Below are 19227 nucleotides of genomic sequence, written 5' to 3' on the forward strand. Positions count from 1 at the left end.
GTGTGTGGTATAATTTGGACTGAGGGAGGAAGGTTTCAGTATCTCGATCGGTTTATTGATTTCGAAAATATCATAGTGGCGTATATACGATGGAGGCCATATAAGTGCCCATGCCATGCCTACGGAAGAGTTTAGTACACAAAACATATAAGTAAGTTTTTCACAGCTTTTCTTTACGTAGCGTCTGCTAGATTGGGGGAAGCATCCACCCCGCCCCTCCGCCGTCAGCAAAATCCATATTATGACGTCGACCGCATGATGAAGATAGTTAGTGGGTCATGAATAATGACGTCTGTGCATCAGCGTCCAAGTTATTGCCGCGATATTTATTTTTTTTTCATCTTTTTTTTTTACTTCCACCGCAGAAAGAAGCACCAGCATCTCTGGACATCCAGCATATCACCACGCTGTTTGTAGAACACCAGAATATTGATCTCTTGCTGACCAATAAAAAGGGGGACACTTCCTTGCATTGTGCAGCCTTCGTTGGAAACAACGAGTACGTTATCTGTTATCATTTGCATGGTAATCATACATTTGCATAAAGCAGCCATCTTGAGGTGTATTCAGGTATTGATTCAGTGCACAAGAAAAGTCATCCCATGCGCAACCCGATGGAACAAAAACACTCACATGTAAGATGGCTGCTATGCAAGGTTTTTTTTACGACAAACAGATTTTCATTTTACTCTCAAGGACCAAATTCTCTCATCAGCTATTCAGTGTTTGACCTAATGAGGGCATTACGAGAATGCAGCAAATTACTTTATTTTTCCACCAGTGCCGTGGAGAAGACACTGAAGGTTACGCCGTCAGTTATTAACATCACAAGCCAAACGTTCACGGCACTACACATCGCATCCCTTTACGGCAAAGCGGATGTAGTGCAGACCCTTGCTAAACAGGTGAGTAGAACCATTAAAGGTGACCAGGGAATTTAGTCAGTTCAAAATTTGGAAGACTTGAGTGAAAAAGAGTCTTTTTTAAAGGGAACATGAAATACAATATTTTGGTTGCATTTGTTTTGCTTAAATCAATAAAGGATTATGTTCTTAAAGGGAATATACATCATTTGCTTTTGCTGTAATTTTCAGAAATGGATGGAATTGGGGGTTGGAAAAATATAGCAAATATAGTTACACTGACTTTTTTGAGGTTTTGGGTTCAAAAATGCTATAAAAACCAAGAAAAACAATCTTTTTCCTGTTGTCTGGTTCCCTGACTCCATTTAAGAAGAAACAGAGCAGTTTACATACATTGGGGAATTGTAAGGTCAGGGAACCAGTCTAGCTGGCTTGTACCCGTTCATAGGTGTGTAATCGATTGCAAACAAGTGCGATGGTCAACTGGGGCTAGTATTTGAAAAAAAAAGCCAGTTTTTTCCAAAGCTGATCGGCCGATCAGCGTTGGAAATTGATACAAAAATACCACTTTTCTTGAAAATGACAGTATACCAGGTGCCATGCTTTTACAGGATGCTTTACACTGTCATTCACTAACAGTCCAGCAAGGTATTTCAAAATGATTTGGTAGTTTTATTTTTTGATGTTTGCAAATGTTGTATTTTCCCTTTAACAATATTTTGTGTATGGTGGTGTTTATTTTCTGGGATAAATGGGGGAAAATAATTTGTGAACATGTTTAGTCAAACTACTCCGCCCCACGAAGGGAAGCTTCATTAACATAAAACCTCGCGAGGGGTATGACGCAAATCAAGGCAGAGACTTGCCGCGCTGCGAGGGGGAACCGGCATTGCGTGCGTGCAGTACATGCATTGCGACAAAAGTTTCTCTGGTCTTTCGTTCGGAATCGAGGAGAAATAACACCAACTTTCGGCCATGCCGACAAGGTGTGTGGCTGCTGTGTGTAGCAAAACTACCAAGGATGGAGTAAGCCTTCTTTGTTTTCGGTTGATCCGAAATATCGGAGCATCTGGAGAGCGAAAGTGAAGGTTAATACCAGAGAAAAGTGGTCCGGACCCAGTGAGTTCGCGGACCTCTGCAGCGACCACTTTGAGCCGTCGTGCTTTGGTGCTGGTCTGTACAGCAGCTTTGGCATGCCCCTTAAAAACATCAAGTCGGTGTCTGAATTAATTAAACTCTTGATTCGCATCGGACGAATCTGTACAATTTTTATCGGATTCCCTAAGGAAAAAAAGAGGAAGAGTCTTCGAAACTTTCATGGTCATGACGGTCGTCCATGTTTCATTCAACAACCGTGGCACGTCCACATGCAGGTACAAGGTACTACGTACGTGTGCATTATGCCACGCACGCGGCGGCTGCACAGAGCACCTTCGCTAATCTGTCTCATACCCAGATGCATTTACAGGCCCTGGATTTCTCTGCCTTTGTTTACGTCATGAACAGCGCCCTCATTTGGAGTTGCCGCGAAATTCAAAAAGGGGGGTTCAATTTTGGACGGCAAATTACCACACTAAACGTACACCAGAACCAGTTCTGCTTTCAATTCACATTTAATACACATAAATGAATGTTTATATAAAATAAATTACGTTATGAAAATGTTGGACTGCATGTTTCCTTTAATGAACAGCATAGTAGTCCCAACATAATGTCACTGACATTGAATTGGTTGGGACAAACGAAATCACCGATATCGTCATTAATTAAGGTAATAGGTACCATTTGAAGAAAAAAATATATGTGGTTTTGCCAATTTAAGGAACAATAATGTAATAAATGTGAAGCAATTTCTTATGAACTAACTTGTCCAAATTTCAGCTCAGTAGATCCTGCTCTTATTAAAAAGTTTTAAAGCGCATCTTCCATTTTCTCGACGAAAAGCAAGGTTTCTGTTGAAATCCCTCCATTCCAAAATGTTCATTAATATGTCTTACATTCATACTCAGTTCTCATTTACGAATATAAACCGATTGCAAACCCTCCAAATCCCACAGAGTAAAATTAGGGGGACGTTTTAGAGTAAATCTCGCTATCATTTCAGATTGAAATAGTCAAAGCTCGAGTGAAAACTCGATCTTTACGATTGAATGAATTTCCCTCTAAAATATCTGGTCCCTAGTTCAATCCTAAAAGGGCCGGGTTATTTTGACCATCCCTCAGCCGGGAGGGGGGGGGGGGAATTCCCTAAGATCTCGGCCACCGAGTGACAAAAAAATTTGAAATTCGGTACATGCATAGAGCAACTTATCATAAACATACCCAAGAATTGTCATGACTATAGGTCAAAGTGTTTTGGAATTATGGCTAATTAATAATTCATATGTACGAATGGTAATTGTGCTCTATGTACACGACGTGTATGGGAAAGTTCAGTTTTCCCGTGGTCCGATTTTTCAGTTTTTTGTATCGAAAGATGCGCAATGCTCGAGACTAAAAAGTCATAACAGCTCGGGTCGCGAAAAAAAAAAAATGCAAGGCTATCGCGAAAAAGTTGAGGGGGGCCCTTTTAGGGTTAAGTCTTTGGGAGTTATTTTTTTTACTCAAATAGGGTGGATGTTCACTTTTTGGAATTGAAAGAGAACTCAACTACATTTGCTGAATTAGGGAGAGAAGTAGGAAGGGACCGTGTGTTTTCTTCTTGCGATGGGTACGTCCCAACCATCGCAATTCATCTGTTCTTGGAAATGATCGCATACGAAGCGCAGTTATTTCACAGCTTGCTTGATACTACATACTTACAATCATGTACTGGTAGGAAAGTTGATATCTTTTGGTAGTTTCGTTTGTGAATAATTATTTGTGAATGGATTTGTGTCTAATAATTTCCAAGTCAGTTTCGCCCCATTCTGAAAATTAACTTTCTCTTTTTTTCCGCCATGACCAGTTCTTTGATGACCCTCGGAGCATGTATTTAGCCATGTTTGGAGATGAAGTTTTCAGTGTTATTTTTTTTACTTTTGTGTTTATAAAAGGCATGCCCATAAAGCTTCAGTGTGTTTTATCATGACTCTATCTTATCCAATGACTCCTTGTTCTCATGTATCATTTTGGTATTGATGGAAAGACGTGTACTTGATATGAATCGATATGTAATTGAAACATATCGAGAATGTTACATAAATTACAAAAGCCCTCTAAAAAGATAGCAACAAATGCAAGATCTTCCCTTTGTGTAGACATGAAATGTTCCCGTCCACAAATCAATGCAAAGCAAACAAACTAATTGCTAATAAAACATTAAATTCTACTTTTTTTCCAGACCAAAGGAAAATTGCTTCTAGTGAAGACTAACATTTCTTAATTGTTATATATTTCATAGCCTAACTGCATTACAGATCGCCAGAACGGGAACGGTCAGACGGCACTTCATCTCGCCATTGATAAAAGCCATTACAAGTGCATCGAGGCTCTGGTTACCAACGGTGCTGATGTGAACACCCAGGACAAAGATGGCAACACCAGCCTCCATCTGGTCATGATGAAAGAAACCACGAGAGAAATGTTAATTTCTACATCACGCGAGCAGGTAACGGAATTGACGTATTACGTTTAAAATATCGTTCGACAAAAAGCCTAAAATGAAAAAAAGAGATAAAGAAGTGGTCATTATAAACTGCCTGTCATTTTCCCATCATTTTGATAACGATCCAAAAAGAAGTTTGCTCATAAAGGCATGCCTTGATGATTTATTTTAGTTGGCGGATCTTGCGAAGACTATCGAAGAGGAAGGCGGCATTCGTGACGCAAGGACCAACCTCGTTGCGTTAATTATCAGCCTCCTTAAACATGGCGCCAACGTCCGCAAAATGAACAGCAAGGAGAAGGATGTTCTTCACCTCTGCCCAAACGCTGATGTTGAGTCCTTCTTAGCCGAGTTTGGCGGTATTCGAAAGGTAACAGAAGCTAGTAATTGACTTTATGTCAAGCACAACATTTCTTTTAGGTCATTTTGCACGAATTGTTTAGTGTGTTTACAAATCGTTTGGTGTGTTCTTGCTGCCGTTTAAGTCGATACAAATGGCTGAATTATACAGCAAGGAAATGTCTTATTAAAAACCCCGATGCTTTTAAGTATAATTAACATTTGTCGTAATTACTCGAAAACCTACTCGGGCAGTATTTCTTCCTGGATATGAAGTTGCCGTGCAAACCAAGTCAGACAGGCCCACAGATTGGGAAATTAAGAAAGTATGTAAGGAAACAACCGAATACGGCATTAAATAAGCCAAGCCGAAAGAAACTAAATATTAGTCATTAAACTTTTGGATATTAATGCCTCATTCGAAGTAAATCACTGAAATCAAATCAAGGCAAGCGTAGTGAAGCTGGTCCCGGTCGATGGCTAAACAGTTCATAAAAAGCGGGAGTCAAGTGGTAGGGTGATGAATATGAAAAATCCACTTTCGCTGTTCGAATGGAGACTTAGTATTATTGCCTACACGTGTATGATCATGTACATAACACAAGCGGTGCCAGACTAATGCACATTAAGATGTAGATTCTACATGGCATACATGAAAAGGAAAGCCTTGTAAATCTGCTCCCAGACCAATGTTAGTCACTGACAAGTCAGTCAGGGAGATAGTTCTAATTCACAAGTGGTAGTTTATTCAGTGAGTCAGTCAGTAAGTATAACTCAGTCTGGTACAACGAGAAATCTAGTCTGACCCCTCTGGGACAAGCCAAAAAAATCCGAGTCCGTCAAATAGAGAGATCAAATTTGATGATTTAGACAACCAAAATCCATACCAATTTCTCTTTTCGTTTACTTATAGGTGTAGGCCTACAGAGACATTCAAACTTCCTGCCAACTTCAAGACATAACGACGAGGCAAAGCTTTGGTAAAAGGTTACATGTTAATTCTAGACTCTCGTAACATCGTTTATAACTCAATTAATGGGAATAAGCCAGATTTGGGCTGCTAACTATAGTCATTAATTGAAACCCTCGAGGGCGGGGTTCTTTGACATCACAGTAAGGCAGGGGCCTGACACACGTGGTCTCACACCCCTAACGGAATATGGCCAACTTCAAAAACGTTTCTGGTAATGAAATCGGATTTTAAATACTGTGAAACAGCCTAGAAAAGCAAAGATTCGATTTTGATTTTGTTTTAGGGGGGGGGGACTATAATTCTAAGTCATAAGTGTAGCACAAAAGGGTCCCCCATAGGAATGTGCACAGATGTATATATGGGGGACCGTTTCGTACTACACTTTCCCCAAAATTTGCGCGAGAGTGGCAGTGACCTGGGAACTAGCTACCCCCGGAAGTTGTCGGTAATGGTAACGTCTTAGATGCTACGGCAGAACAGCCCGGGCTACATCCGGTTTGGGATTTTCAATAAAACAGACAATTGTTGTAACGATCAATGGTTAAATGCCCCTTTACTACCGGGATAAACTTTTAGTACAAAATGCATTATTCGGGTCATTTAAGGAAAACTACCATTGTCCATGATGTACTTTGATAAGGGTTGCTTTTAAAATTAATGTCAATTCAATAGATATTTATAGACAAAAGCCTTTATCATTGGAAACAGATAATTAAAAGGTAAATCGACATTTTCCAGCCGTGAAATTTGTGCAAAGCTGCATTTTCAAACTTCAGATAACTTTTCTTGCACATAAATTCCGGGCAGCAATTTAAACTAAAGTAAGCATTTTAATTAATCATGAGTTGTCGACAATTCACTAGATATTAGCAATAAGTATGCCTAACAATCCATTGAAGCAAATACGAACAGTGTATGTGTCATCAATTGGATCAAAAGTGGTCAGTGGTTTGTAAAGACTAAATAAATTATTTTAACGCATTCTTTTTTTTATTTGTGAAGTTTAGTATGTAGAACAACATCAACATTCGTAATTTGTCTCAAAACGAAAAATGAAAACTTACAACGTGTCGTCAACTTCAAAGCCTTGCAGATGCTATGAGGCACTCGGGGTCCCTTAACTCATTTACGCAAAAACTCAAATCTAGCTATAAATGAATATCGTTATGTAATTCAATGCTTTATTATCGTCTGATCTCTTGCTTTTGTTGTTATTATATTGGTAATTGTTGTGTTTTATTGCAGATCGCCTGTCTTTTTTTTGTATTTTAATGACTGCTAGACGTTAGAACATGGTATAATAAGGGTTTATAGAAAATGGGAAAGGGGAGGAACAAAATCATTTGGCTTCTCTGTCCGGGCGCGAAGTATTTCTTCCCAGACATCCGGATTACATGGTTGCTGAGCGCCCTCTACGATACTTTTATGATACGTACGCAGGTATATAATTTCCAGGATTTGTCGAGCAGTTCGATAGCTCAGTTGGATAGGATCGTGAATTTGTACCGCGAGGGACCCTTGCGGTATGGGTTCGAAACACCTTTCAACCCGTTTTTTTTTCTTTTCTTTTCTAATATGAAGCTTTAGACGTTTTTTTTTTATTTAAAGAGAAACAATGTCCACATTTTATTCCTTTCAAATTCATTTCTTTTTTTCTAATTGTATAATTGTTTCTCATGCTTTTAAGAGAAATAAGGTCCCAAACGTCGTAGCGTACACCCCTTTCCGACGTCATTTGGGGAGAAAAATAATCGCGGTCGGGCCCACTATGCTGACACTTTGTATACATCTAAGTGAAACTAAGTGTTTTTTTCCTAAAACACTTCTTTTCTTTTGTACACTTTGTTTTATTAATTATTCTTATACTGTGTAAAAAAATTTGAATAAACCAGCAAAATATGTTCCTGAAATAAATACAGCGTAAATGCTCCAGAAAATATTTATTCCCTTTGAACCGGATTTATTGACGTACATTGTGTGTCTAAAAATTATACATTTAGAGAAAAAATATTAAAATACTAGCTCCTATTTTGTTTAATAATATCATAAAGATTAACTAAAGATTGATTGGCAAAGAACAATAGTTAGGTTGCGATTAAACACAATTCTAAACACTTTCTTGCTATCAGTTTGTAAACATGTTTACAAGCTAAACATTGTTGGCATGAGGTAATGGCAAGAAAGTGTTTAGAATTGTGTTTACTCGCTAAACACACCTTTTTCAAAGGCCAGGCAAATATCCGCACAAAGTCAATTAGGCTACCTTGGTCCCACTGCCTACAATTGAAAACTTGGCCCTGTGGTCAATTTGACCTTTTGTAGAACATTTCTCAGAACTTTGTCAAAAATGATCAGATTTGGACGTTTGATACGGCCCTATTCACAACACACACACTGCCATCACAACTCAGCCCTGAATTCCATTTCGGCTTCGTTTCAAAAGTAGCATACTGACGCACGTACCACTCCAGTGTGTGTGTGTACATGTACGCATATCGTAAAGATCAAGCGAAATGTTTTTGTAAGCATTTAGAGGCAATGTTTCTTAAATAGAGATTTGTACATGTATGTTGCGCTTGCTTTATTCGGTGTCGACACCGCATTAAACAAAACAAAAACACAATTTATTCTTTTAAAGATTAGTCTTTAAAACTCACGATGATACTAGCTTCAAAAAAGACCGATAAAATGCATTTTAAATCACTTATTTTATGTTTATTGCAATGCCTCTGGACTGTATGAAAAATATGCAACCTTTAAAATTGCAATATCAATGTTTATGTAAAACAACCGAGGGCGCAGCTGTTGCGGTGACGTATATTTGGGCACTAAAATTAACTTAACCAACCTCACCCTATCAGTAGATACTCCGAATCAAGAAAACTCTGAATACAATTTTGCTAATTTTAAAAATACTACCAAAAATATCTTACAGGTTCCAATATTTAATCAACCTCTTACCATAATCCTTAAACTCTGTGTAAACGCATTTGCCTTCCACTTAGCTATAAAGCAACATATGAATTATTTAATTGTATTGGTAAATGACAACTTATTCTCCACTTAAATTCTTTTTGGATAAAACGAAATAACTAAAACTAAATGAGCGCATTTTGCTAAGACGTATTTCGAATAACCAAAATAAACTACGTTAAGCATTCACGCTCTGCAAAATAAGATTGAAATGCAGATATTTCTCAATATATAAATCATTCCCAAAATGTTCCTGGGACATTACCAGCACACTTTCGCAAAAAGTGGTTCGGCCACCATTCTATACAAAACCTCATTGGCCGGGGGTTTTGTGCGTAAACCTTATCAGTCAGCCGATCACACTCATTGACCTCGGCAAAACCGCAAGTCCTATCATGAAGAATTAGTTAACCGGACCAATTTTTTTTTCCGAGAGTGTGATTCTAATGCGCTAAGGTGGGCTTTTAAAAAAGAACTTTTGCAACTGGAAAAGACACTTTGGAAACATCCAATCAGTTTGGATATTAGGCAAAAAAAAAAATAAGTCGGTCTCTGATCAGCGCGCGCGTCAATTTTAATCATGCGCGTCGATCTTTTTTTCCCCAAAATGTTTCGCGGTAGCTCCAACAGCGCCCTCTATATCCGCACCTCCTCAATTATTTTTACCAAAGAGCACCAAGGAATGGGAAATTGCACCAAGGCAAATAATCGAAAGCAACTAGGTAAATTATGGAGGACACCAATGTACATGAGGACACCAAAAAAAAAAATATAGTACCCCACCTTGTCTGTTCAATCCAAGCTTGAAGAAAAAGAAAAAAAAAGCGGGGAGAAAAAAGCCGCGTGGCCGCGTCAATTCCGGAACTTTGGTCTGACCAGAGACCGAATATTTTTTTAGGGGGCTTATGCTTCATGAATTTCTGAAAAAACGAGCACTTTTCTAAACAGTATTTAATTACTGTTATTTTTCAGTGTGGTGTTGGTGGTGGGGGGCTACACAGACGATATATCCGAATGGCACAATCAGGCCGACAGCGGGCGCAATAATCTCGCGAGTGATTAGGGTTCAAAAATTTCGACGCGAGTCATTTGCATAAAAAGTGACCCCACAATTTTTTTGTAAAAAACGATACCGTCTAGTTTAAAAATCGATGGAATCATACGAATATAGCCAAGGATCATCTTTTTAGCTTTTGGGTTATTATCTAAGAGTAGATTTGATAAAATTAGGGTCCAAATACGGGTCCTATTTGCACAAAAAATTATAGGGATTCCATTTGTAAAAATTGGCCGCATGCAGGCTCAACCAGTACCAGCACACTTTCGCAAAAAGTGGTTCGGCCACCATTCCATACAAAATCTCATTGGCCGGGGGTTTTGTGCGTAAACCTTAACAGTCAGCCGATGACACTCAATTGACTTCGGCAAAACCGCAGGTCCCATCATAAAGAATAAGTTAAGCGGACCATTTTTTCCGAGAGTGTGATTCCAATGATCCTTATTATAATAACTGCCCATAAGCGTTGATTGCAGAGAATAACAAGTATTCCAAAATTTAGGCCATAGGATGACCCTCTCCCCTAAACCCCTCTCCACCCGTTTCTCAGAATGTTCAACTGTGGATCAAGTCGATCGAGACGTCCTTGTGTCAGCACAATGAAATGTAAAAGTACTTTTACATTCCACTCTGCTAAAATTGACTGAAGAAAATATGATCGACCTATCCAGAGAAATCTACGTATGTACATGTACATGCTCATTTAAAGGTACAAAATTAAGAAAAATTGTGGACAGCTCCAGTGGTGTTGAAGAAAAACATGATAAATGTCGTGCTTTTAGATCTAAAAAATTGACGCGTTATCACTCCAATTCCATAAGACCTTTAATGTCAAAGGAATGACTCAGATCTGTGATACGTTTGGCGTCTTCTTACTAGACAATCGAGTTGTTGTAGTTGTAATGTTCTCTTACTGGACTTTGCAGCCTTTATCTTTATAGGTGTATGCCCGTGAAGAGCTGGAAAAAAAGAGAAACAAAGCATTCCCTCAATTTTGTTCCGCTGGAATATGTGAATTCTGCATATCAGTTCACACGATGGTCAAACAAAGCAGTGCAATAAAAGAAAGCTTTTAAAGACTAAATGAGCAGGATGATTGTCCAGTGCCCATGGGCCTTATGCATTAGGTATCCATCTTTGTCGAGTTCCCTAGATGCATTTCATAAATTATTAACTGTTGAATGAGATGGCGCCAGACTATTTATGTAGCCTTATTTTATTTGGGTTTTTTTTATCTGGCTTAAAACATTAGGGAATGTTAAATTATAAATTCTAAATTATTCACTATTTAAGCACACTTCAATTAATGAGTAATTTACTTGCTTTTATTTCTCTTCGCTAGTTCCAAACATGAAGATGTTACCTCACTTTCAATTCAGTATGGCCGACTCGAGCATAAGGCCCATGTTCTGAGCGGGAAACAGCTGGATGTACTGCATGATGATTTCATCGGACACGTGAATTGTGAACGATTGCAAATCGTGTTTTATTTCTTTTGTTTCCCGCAGATACATTAATACGAAAATACATAGGATACATAAAAAAATTGCATTTTTTCGTGGATGTGTGGCTCATTTCCGATGCCCCCGGTCCTCTCTGATGTCTCCTACTTCTGGCACACTGTATATTGAATAACTTCTTTTTTTTTTAAGATATTGTAAGTCGTATGCATTTTTTTTACTGCAAATCCTCACCTTGTTTGTTAACCACAACTTCATGTTTATTAGACCTGTAAGGGTTATTAGTCTGTAACCACAAACCTGGATTGTGTATTTACAAAAGTGGCATACCTTAAGAGCCTCACCTTTTGTTTCGTACGTTTTTCGTCATCAGAATTTCATCGCTTGTATCAAGGCCAAGGGGAAGGTCGACAAAGTTGACCTCTTTGTTGTTCTTTCTTCCTCTCTCTGACCCGAATGTGTGGTATTCGGCTGAATGCGCCCTTGCTTGTCACGGCACCTTGCAACATGAACAGCGTAATACAGTCGTAGTGGCTCTCTTCAACGGCAATATCTAGGGCTGTCTGCCCTTCTGCCGTCCGGGCACCAATATTGCAGTCTTCCTGAAACGCAAATATTGTCACACTATTAAACCGGGAAAAAGATCGGCCTCAGGGCCGAATTTCGGGCTGCAGGGAGCGCTATAACTGACATAACAGTTATCAGATTGGCAGAGTTGTAAAATGTAAATTAAATAAGAAAGTTAGTTAACAACTTTTAAGTGTAAAATCGTACATAAATGCTGTAAAAGGGATCACTTGATGTAAACCAAAAAAATATCAAAATGTCTGGCGACCTGCTGCCATAAGTACAAATTATGTTTTACAGTGTAAAACGCATCTCAGAAAAAAATGGCATTTTCTCCTGTAACCTTCAATTTTTGATTGGACGGCTCTCATTTAGTGGTATAATTTGGACTTTTCAACGACTTCATTGACATTGACATTGACTACCTAATTGAATACAATCACTTAATGGTTATCCCTGCATACTTATCTAACCTGCTGGAATAATGTCTCCATAACCTTCGCACAGCCGTTGATAGCGGCAATGTGTAGCGCTGTAAAACCGTCACTTTTTGCGATGTTAATCATGGACGGTGAGACTCTCAGTATCTTCTCCGCGGCACTGCAAGAAGAACCGAAATATTGTGTTTTTCGTTGATTTTACTTTGAGTTTAATTAAGGTCAGAGTGAAAGTAACGTTGACAAACAGAATTTTTGTTTCTACTTTTCTACTTTTTGCAACCTCAAAAGCAGGTTTTACTATTTGCCCTTCACTGGCGTTTCAAAAATGGTCATTTGCCTTTGTGCTCACATAAAAGCCTCAGATCGAACGTTTTATTACGGTGGTTCCAAAGTGGTCATCTTTTTTTCTGCTACAAAACCTGAGCAGATTGATTTCTGAACGGAACTATGCCACAGTAGTACCCACCACAACATGGGCGATTCCAAATGAATCCACCTCCGTCGTAACTTAGGATTGTGCAAGTTGTGTTAAAAGCGTGAAACTTCGCATGTTGGTTTCTTTATGCCATGAAAAACATTTTCGGATATGGAGGCATTTCATATTTGACCTTCGGTGACCTTTGAGAGGTCAATGAACTTAACATACTCTATTCATAACTTTTGTTCTTCAAAACTTCACTTTCCTCTGACCCAAGTCTATGTCCTTAGTCTTCATACAAAGAAAATAATGATCAGATGTGGGGAAAAAAAATCTTATCTGACCTGTGACCTGTTTAAAGCTATTTGTAAGATTAATTTTTTGACGATTCATGTATCAATGAAAGGTGTTCCTGCTATAAAGAGAATTATCATATAGAGGCCATTTCATATTCAACCTCTGGTGACCTTACGAGATGACATGACCTTTGTAAAACCATAGCCTACCTATGGATATTTATAAGATTTACACAATTGTAAATGCTACTTTTGTTTAAAATTTCAATCGTTGTGCCATGAAAAGTATTTTCGGATGTCGGGACGTCATATTTGATGTAGTGATACCCTTGGAAAGGTTAACGAATTCTATATATCTTAATTGCTGCTATTTATCATATTTATTCGTCAAAACGCCATTTTATCGTGAGCCCAACCTCAACAGTGCCAAAGAACGGTATTGAACCTATAAGCTTACAGTCATGTTATGAATTCACACCCCGCAAACAATTTTGAGTTGACCTCTGACCTCGTTTCTCCCTTTTTTATTGGCAGACGCAATATGATGAAATTGGAATAGAAATTCGTGGGTCCATTTTGTAATGGTAAATGTACCTATGTCAAGCAAATATTCACTCTTTTGTACTTATTATACCCTGTTGTATACACATGGACTTGGATGACCACGTTTTTAACCTTTTTACCAAACCCATTGGTCACTGTTATAGAGTGATTCTTGTTCAATGTGCCTCTTACATTTATTGCGCCTGCGTCTGCCCTAATTAAAATGAAAAATTTAGATCAGAGGTCATACAAAAAAAAAAACATTTTTGGGGTCTGACTTCATGTATGCTTTAGAATAATGATTTAAATAATCTCCTTTTGCACTTTACACTTTGGTCATGAAAAAGTGGCATTCGGCAGATTAAACATGACAAGTAACGGCAATCTGTGTATGCAAAGTTCATTGACCTTGCAAAGGTCGACAAAAGTCAAATATGAAATGTCTACGTTTCTGAATATTCATATCATGGCAAGAATACCCAAAATGAAGATATGGGTAATAAAAGAGTGGTGTTTTGAATAGTTAATCCTCTTATTATTTATGAATAGGAAACGCAAAGCTCATTGACCCCTAGGAGCCCATCAGAGGTCACATATGAAACTCCCTACATGTAAAACTCTTTTCATGACATTGTGACTTGGGTCTTAAAAAAAAAATTGGGTTTAAAGGGTTAGTCGTATAAATAACCATAAATAGAGTTTGTGCAGTTAATACAAAGGTTATTGACCTCTGGAATGTCATCACACGTCAATTGTGAAATTGTACCGCATTTGGTCGTAATTTACATTGAATGAAAACTATGCAAAGACTTAGGTCATAGGAAAATGATGTGTTCAAGAACAATAGGTATAAATATAGTATTCAAAGGTCATTGACCCCTCAAAGGTCACCAAGGGTCAGATATGACATGTCTCTATATCTGAAATTTGTTGTCATGGTATGAAGACCTCACATGCCAAGTTTCATGCTTCTATCACAAAATGCACAATTCTGTCCAAATGCCTCACCAATACTAAACTTTTTCACGCTTCACAAAGGTGATTGACACCATTGGTGCTCAGAATACGGAACTCGGCCGAAAAAAAGGTCGGTTCACACAATTTTGATTATGCCGACTGCTGTAGTTAACGCTTTTCTGTTAACGATTTACCTTCCATGACCGTAACTACTGGGTCGGACGAGGATCGGAAAGGTAAATCTCTGTATTTTACGCTCGAGAAATCGGGACAGACGGGAATACTTTGCCAGTAATTTTCAAAATAATGCATTGAATCTGGAAAATATCCTTGAATCAATTTTAAGGGATTTTTACCATTGGCTACTTGTGATATTAATATTAGATTCAAGGCATAATTTTTTTAATTAGTGTGAATTGTTCCTGTCTTTCCCGATTTTTGAGCGTTTCTCGAGCGTAAAAAACGCGGATTTATCTTTCCGATCCCCGTCCCCTGGAGTTATTGTCGTGAAAGGTGTTCCTTCTCTAGGTATTGGTTTTCTGCATTTCTAATGAAAGACAACTGTTAGAGTCTGCAGCAGTCGGGATCAACAGGATTGTTTCCTCCAATTTGGCTTCTTTGTTTAAGCCTACTTTTTTTCCGCCGTGTTCTGTATTCTGCGCTCCAATGGAGTCAATTACCAGTGCGAAGAGTGAGACGCGCTTAAAACGGTCTGTGGATTGCATGGGGATTCAGGCATACACTCGCTGTGATGACGTAAAGGCGGAGACACTTGCAATCGTCCTTTTTTTGGTGGGTACTACAGTGGCATAGTTGCGTTCGGCAATCAATCTGCTCAATTTCTGTAAATGAAAAGCAGATGGCCACTTTCAAACAACCGTGACAAAATGCTTAATCTGCTTTTCTGGTGGCAGAAAAGCAGATGTTTCTCTTTGAACCCGTGAAGGGCGAAAAGTAAAACCTGCTTTTCTGGTAGCAGAAAAGCAAGAAAGTGTAAACTTGTGTTTAAGCAAAAAGTTCACTCTGCTTTTCTGGTAGCAGAAAAGCGCAGAAAGCAGAAAACTGCATCTGCAGATGTCCCCTTGGAACCTCTAATGACCTGTGTACAGTTATAATTCTGTGCTTGGCCGTGTTAGGCCCATTCTGGAAGTTTAAAACATTTCTTAAAATACAACCTTAACAAAATATAACATGTACCATCTCTCCACCCCTCTTCCCTGCCTGAATGAGAAAGGAACGTTTTACGTACAAATCATTTCCAAACAAGGCTGCTAAATGCAAGCAGATTAATCCGTCGTTGTTCTGCAGCCTTAGATCGTCATCTGTCATGTGTTCAATTAACAAATCTACCATGAAATCGTGTTTCTCTACGATTGCTGCGAAAAGCGGTGTGTCTCCAAGGATATCCTACAAAAAAGGGGAAAGAAACATTATAATACCCACAGTGCCAGCAAGAACATTTTGAAAAAATGAAACGATTGCCTGACTTATTAAAGGAGAAAAAAAGTTCCTCAAAAATGTACTATTTGTAACTGGGAAGAAAGCTATTGAGAAGACAATGATGATGTCAGTTTTAGAGATGCCTTCAAAGGAAAGACCTGGTATGAGATTCTGGCAGCCGATTTCACGAAAACTTGGCGTAGCTGCGCAACGTTTAAATAATTTTAATAATTGAACGAGGATAATAACAGCAATTACGTTGGCCGTTTGTATATTAATTTGTTTGTTCACGAAACAGTCGTTGGATCCCCTCAGCCCGCCATTTTGAAATTTAATTTGTCCGACTTTATTCGGAATCGTGCGGCGACTCCAAAAAATTCGCACGAGTAAAAAAGAAATGAATTTATTTCCAACAAGCAGCTGTGAGTGTGTTGTATCAACCTTGATAAGATGTGATATAACTGGCTCCACGACGATCACGATTTTTGGTGTTAAAATGGGTAATTTTCAGTCGCTACGCTACAATTTACGCTACCTAAAATGGCTGCGCAAGTTAGTAGTAGTAGTAGTAGTAGTAGTAGTAGTAGTAGTAGTAGTAGTAGTAGTTGTAGTAGTAGTAGTAGTAGTAGTAGTAGTAGTAGCTTCTAGGCAAAAGACCACGCCACGTCACTTTCTGTCATGGGTTCTAAGATGGCTATGAAGTCCGATGCGTGATGGACATCTTCTCCCACACATAGGGCAAGTTGCGCCATAATTTAATGCGCAATTCGCGGACTTATACGCACTATACCCTATCATGAGATGTTTTATGTGAAATAATGCGCAGCCTGAAATGTTGCGCAGCTTATTACGCAATGAATTGTGGCGCAAGCGGAGTTGCGTACGATTTCGTGAAATCGGCTGCAGGGACTCAGGCATGCAGGGACTAAAAACATATTTCTAATATCTGCCTGGATAGCTAGGATTCGGCCATGAGTCTCAGAGTTGGAACAGAAGAGAGGATTACTGGAACTCGGTCTAGCCAATCCCTTGGGGAGTTAAGATACTGTAACCTTAACTGTTGCCAGACTTCGTGAGGAAACTGATGAAGGTACGGTGAAGGACATAACAAAGAGAGTTGTTTTATCCACATACACAAAAGTTCAGTATTGCATTAATATTGTTATTCTATTGACTCCATCTGAAAAACTGAGAATAAATGTCGTCATGTTGTTATACCTCCACGCTTGTTCGTGACTTATACAGGGCGAGTAAAAAAAAACGAAACCAAAATGTCGTGACCATTGTTTTAGTGAAGTTCTGCATGTAGCACTTTCAAAATCTAGTATATGAAAGCCCAATTTATAAGCTTTATTTTAGTACACGACTCATTCAAATCACTATTGTAATTTTTTATACAGAAATTTTAAACACAAGTTACAGAATTTTAAACACAACCACCGTTTTAAAGTTCTGACCACGGATCATAAAAATCTAAGTTTTCATTCAGCAAAACAAAAACAAATCACACTAGGGATGTGTGTGAATTGGGTTGTTGTTGTTTTTTTGCTAAAAGAACGCAAACTTTTTTTTGTGATCTGAGGACAGAAATTTAGAACGGTGGTTGTGTTTAAAGTAATTTGAATGATTCTTGTACTAAACGAAAGCTTATGAATTGGACTGTAATATCTAAGATTTTGAAAGTGCTACATGCAGAACTTCACTATAACAATACATTAGTCGCGACATTTTGATTTCGTTGTTTTTTGTTTACTCACCCTGTATATGTGCATATGAGTTATGATAGAGAAGCACTGCTGTGTAACGCTGGTGATGTAGGTAAACAGTATAAAGAACATTTCAAAGCGGTGGTTATAACTATAAAAATCATTAATTCCCAAGCTTTCGGACCCTGAAGAAGGACCAAGGTACGAACACTTGGGAATTATTTTGGTAAGCACTGCTTTGAATTGTCTGTGTTGTTGACCGGCATATGAGTTAGACGATATTGTTTTGCTGTCTCTTTCGATGTGTCTATCTTTCATTTGTACTTTATATCTTTCTCGTATTTGGCCCCATTTCGTGATAATTCCAGCTCAATCATCACAAGCCATTCTAACGAATAGAAGAAATGAGAAACATTTCTTTGCTACTCCAATTCATGTCGGAAAAAATGACTTTTCAACTCACTTGGCTGTTGACATTACACGGTCGCAGGCCAGATTTTAGGAGAAATCTTGCGCAATTGTCATGACCCTTACTAGCAGCTCTATGTAGAGGAGTCACCCCAGATTCGTCTGCCGTGTTTGGGTTACTTCCAATAAGCAGCAAGTACAGGACAACATCTTGGTGGTTTCTATGGCATTACCAGCGACAGGAAGTTAATGAAAGAGGGCTATACCCGATGTTCCCCAATACCTATGTTCCCCAATACTGATGTTCCCTTAAATCATTAGGATTAAGGTTTAGGGTAAGGGGTAGGGTTAGAGTTGGGGAACATCGATATTGGGGAACATAGGTATTGGGGAACATGTGTATGCACCCAAATGAAAGTGCGTTTGTTCTTAAAACAGTCGTATTCGTGAAATAGACGTACTCGAAATGTGCATTCTTTCAGCAAAACGAAAAAAAATTACACACATGTCGTAAGCAACACCACGAAGTAACACTCATGTACATACCAGTAAAAACTAGCTGTCGGAGAAACGGCATCTAAAGTTGAACGCCTTCTAAAACGACACTTTGCGTCAAAACGGCAGAGTATTTTCAGTTGGGTTTCCCGTTGTGGACACTTGATGAATTGAATGTATTAAATCTGCTGTTTTCACCCGTTTGTGTATTAAATCAACGAGAAATAAGAGAAAAAAGGTGAGTGTTAGTTCGTGAAACCGGAAAGGCTGCGAAGCTGTAAATTTCCGTTGTCACGAAGTAACATTCTTCACACGAGGAAAGTGCAACTTCAGGTCAGCGCGCGCGCGCTCATACAAGGACAGTGTTACTTCGTGAAAGCGAAAATTGTCACTTTTGCGCAAAAGTTGCCATGGATAATTAGCGTAATAATTAAAGTAAAGCTCTTGAATCTTTGAAACTTCGTGCAATGGTAGGCCTTGATGAATAATGTTTAAAAATGCAAGAAACTGAAAATCGGAAGAAAAAAAATGCTTTAACACGTAGAGTGTTACTTCGTGGTGTCGGTGACGATGTGATTTGTTTTGTTTTTGCTGAAAGAACATTTACCTTTTTGTGATCCGTAGACAGAACTTTAAAACGATTGGTTGCGTTTCGGTTTAAATTCCGTAACTTGAAAATTACATGAGTGATTTGAATGATAATTGT

The 19227-nt window shown here is 38.5% G+C and overlaps 2 protein-coding genes across 2 annotated transcripts in view; one reads left to right on the plus strand and one right to left on the minus strand.

Annotated features, from left to right (window-relative positions):
• The window catches only part of LOC119731980 (serine/threonine-protein phosphatase 6 regulatory ankyrin repeat subunit B-like), a 34131-nt gene extending 29291 nt beyond the window's left edge, over positions 1-4840 (plus strand). Inside the window, exons 21-24 of the mRNA XM_038205322.1 lie at positions 366-499; positions 782-905; positions 4246-4452; positions 4622-4840. Of these exons, the coding sequence (XP_038061250.1) occupies positions 366-499; positions 782-905; positions 4246-4452; positions 4622-4840 (684 nt within the window). The remainder of the gene's footprint in view (positions 1-365; positions 500-781; positions 906-4245; positions 4453-4621) is intronic.
• Positions 4841-10726: 5886 nt separating this feature from the next.
• Positions 10727-19227, minus strand: part of LOC119731981 — a 30535-nt gene continuing 22034 nt past the window's right edge. Inside the window, exons 13-17 of the mRNA XM_038205323.1 lie at positions 18082-18247; positions 15722-15879; positions 12292-12418; positions 11704-11853; positions 10727-10750 (exon numbers count right to left, since the gene is read on the minus strand). Coding sequence (XP_038061251.1) covers positions 10727-10750; positions 11704-11853; positions 12292-12418; positions 15722-15879; positions 18082-18247 — 625 coding nt within the window. The remainder of the gene's footprint in view (positions 10751-11703; positions 11854-12291; positions 12419-15721; positions 15880-18081; positions 18248-19227) is intronic.

This window comes from Patiria miniata, unplaced genomic scaffold, assembly GCF_015706575.1.
Source record: "Patiria miniata isolate m_02_andy unplaced genomic scaffold, ASM1570657v1 HiC_scaffold_24, whole genome shotgun sequence".
Classification (NCBI taxonomy): Eukaryota; Metazoa; Echinodermata; class Asteroidea; order Valvatida; family Asterinidae; genus Patiria; species Patiria miniata.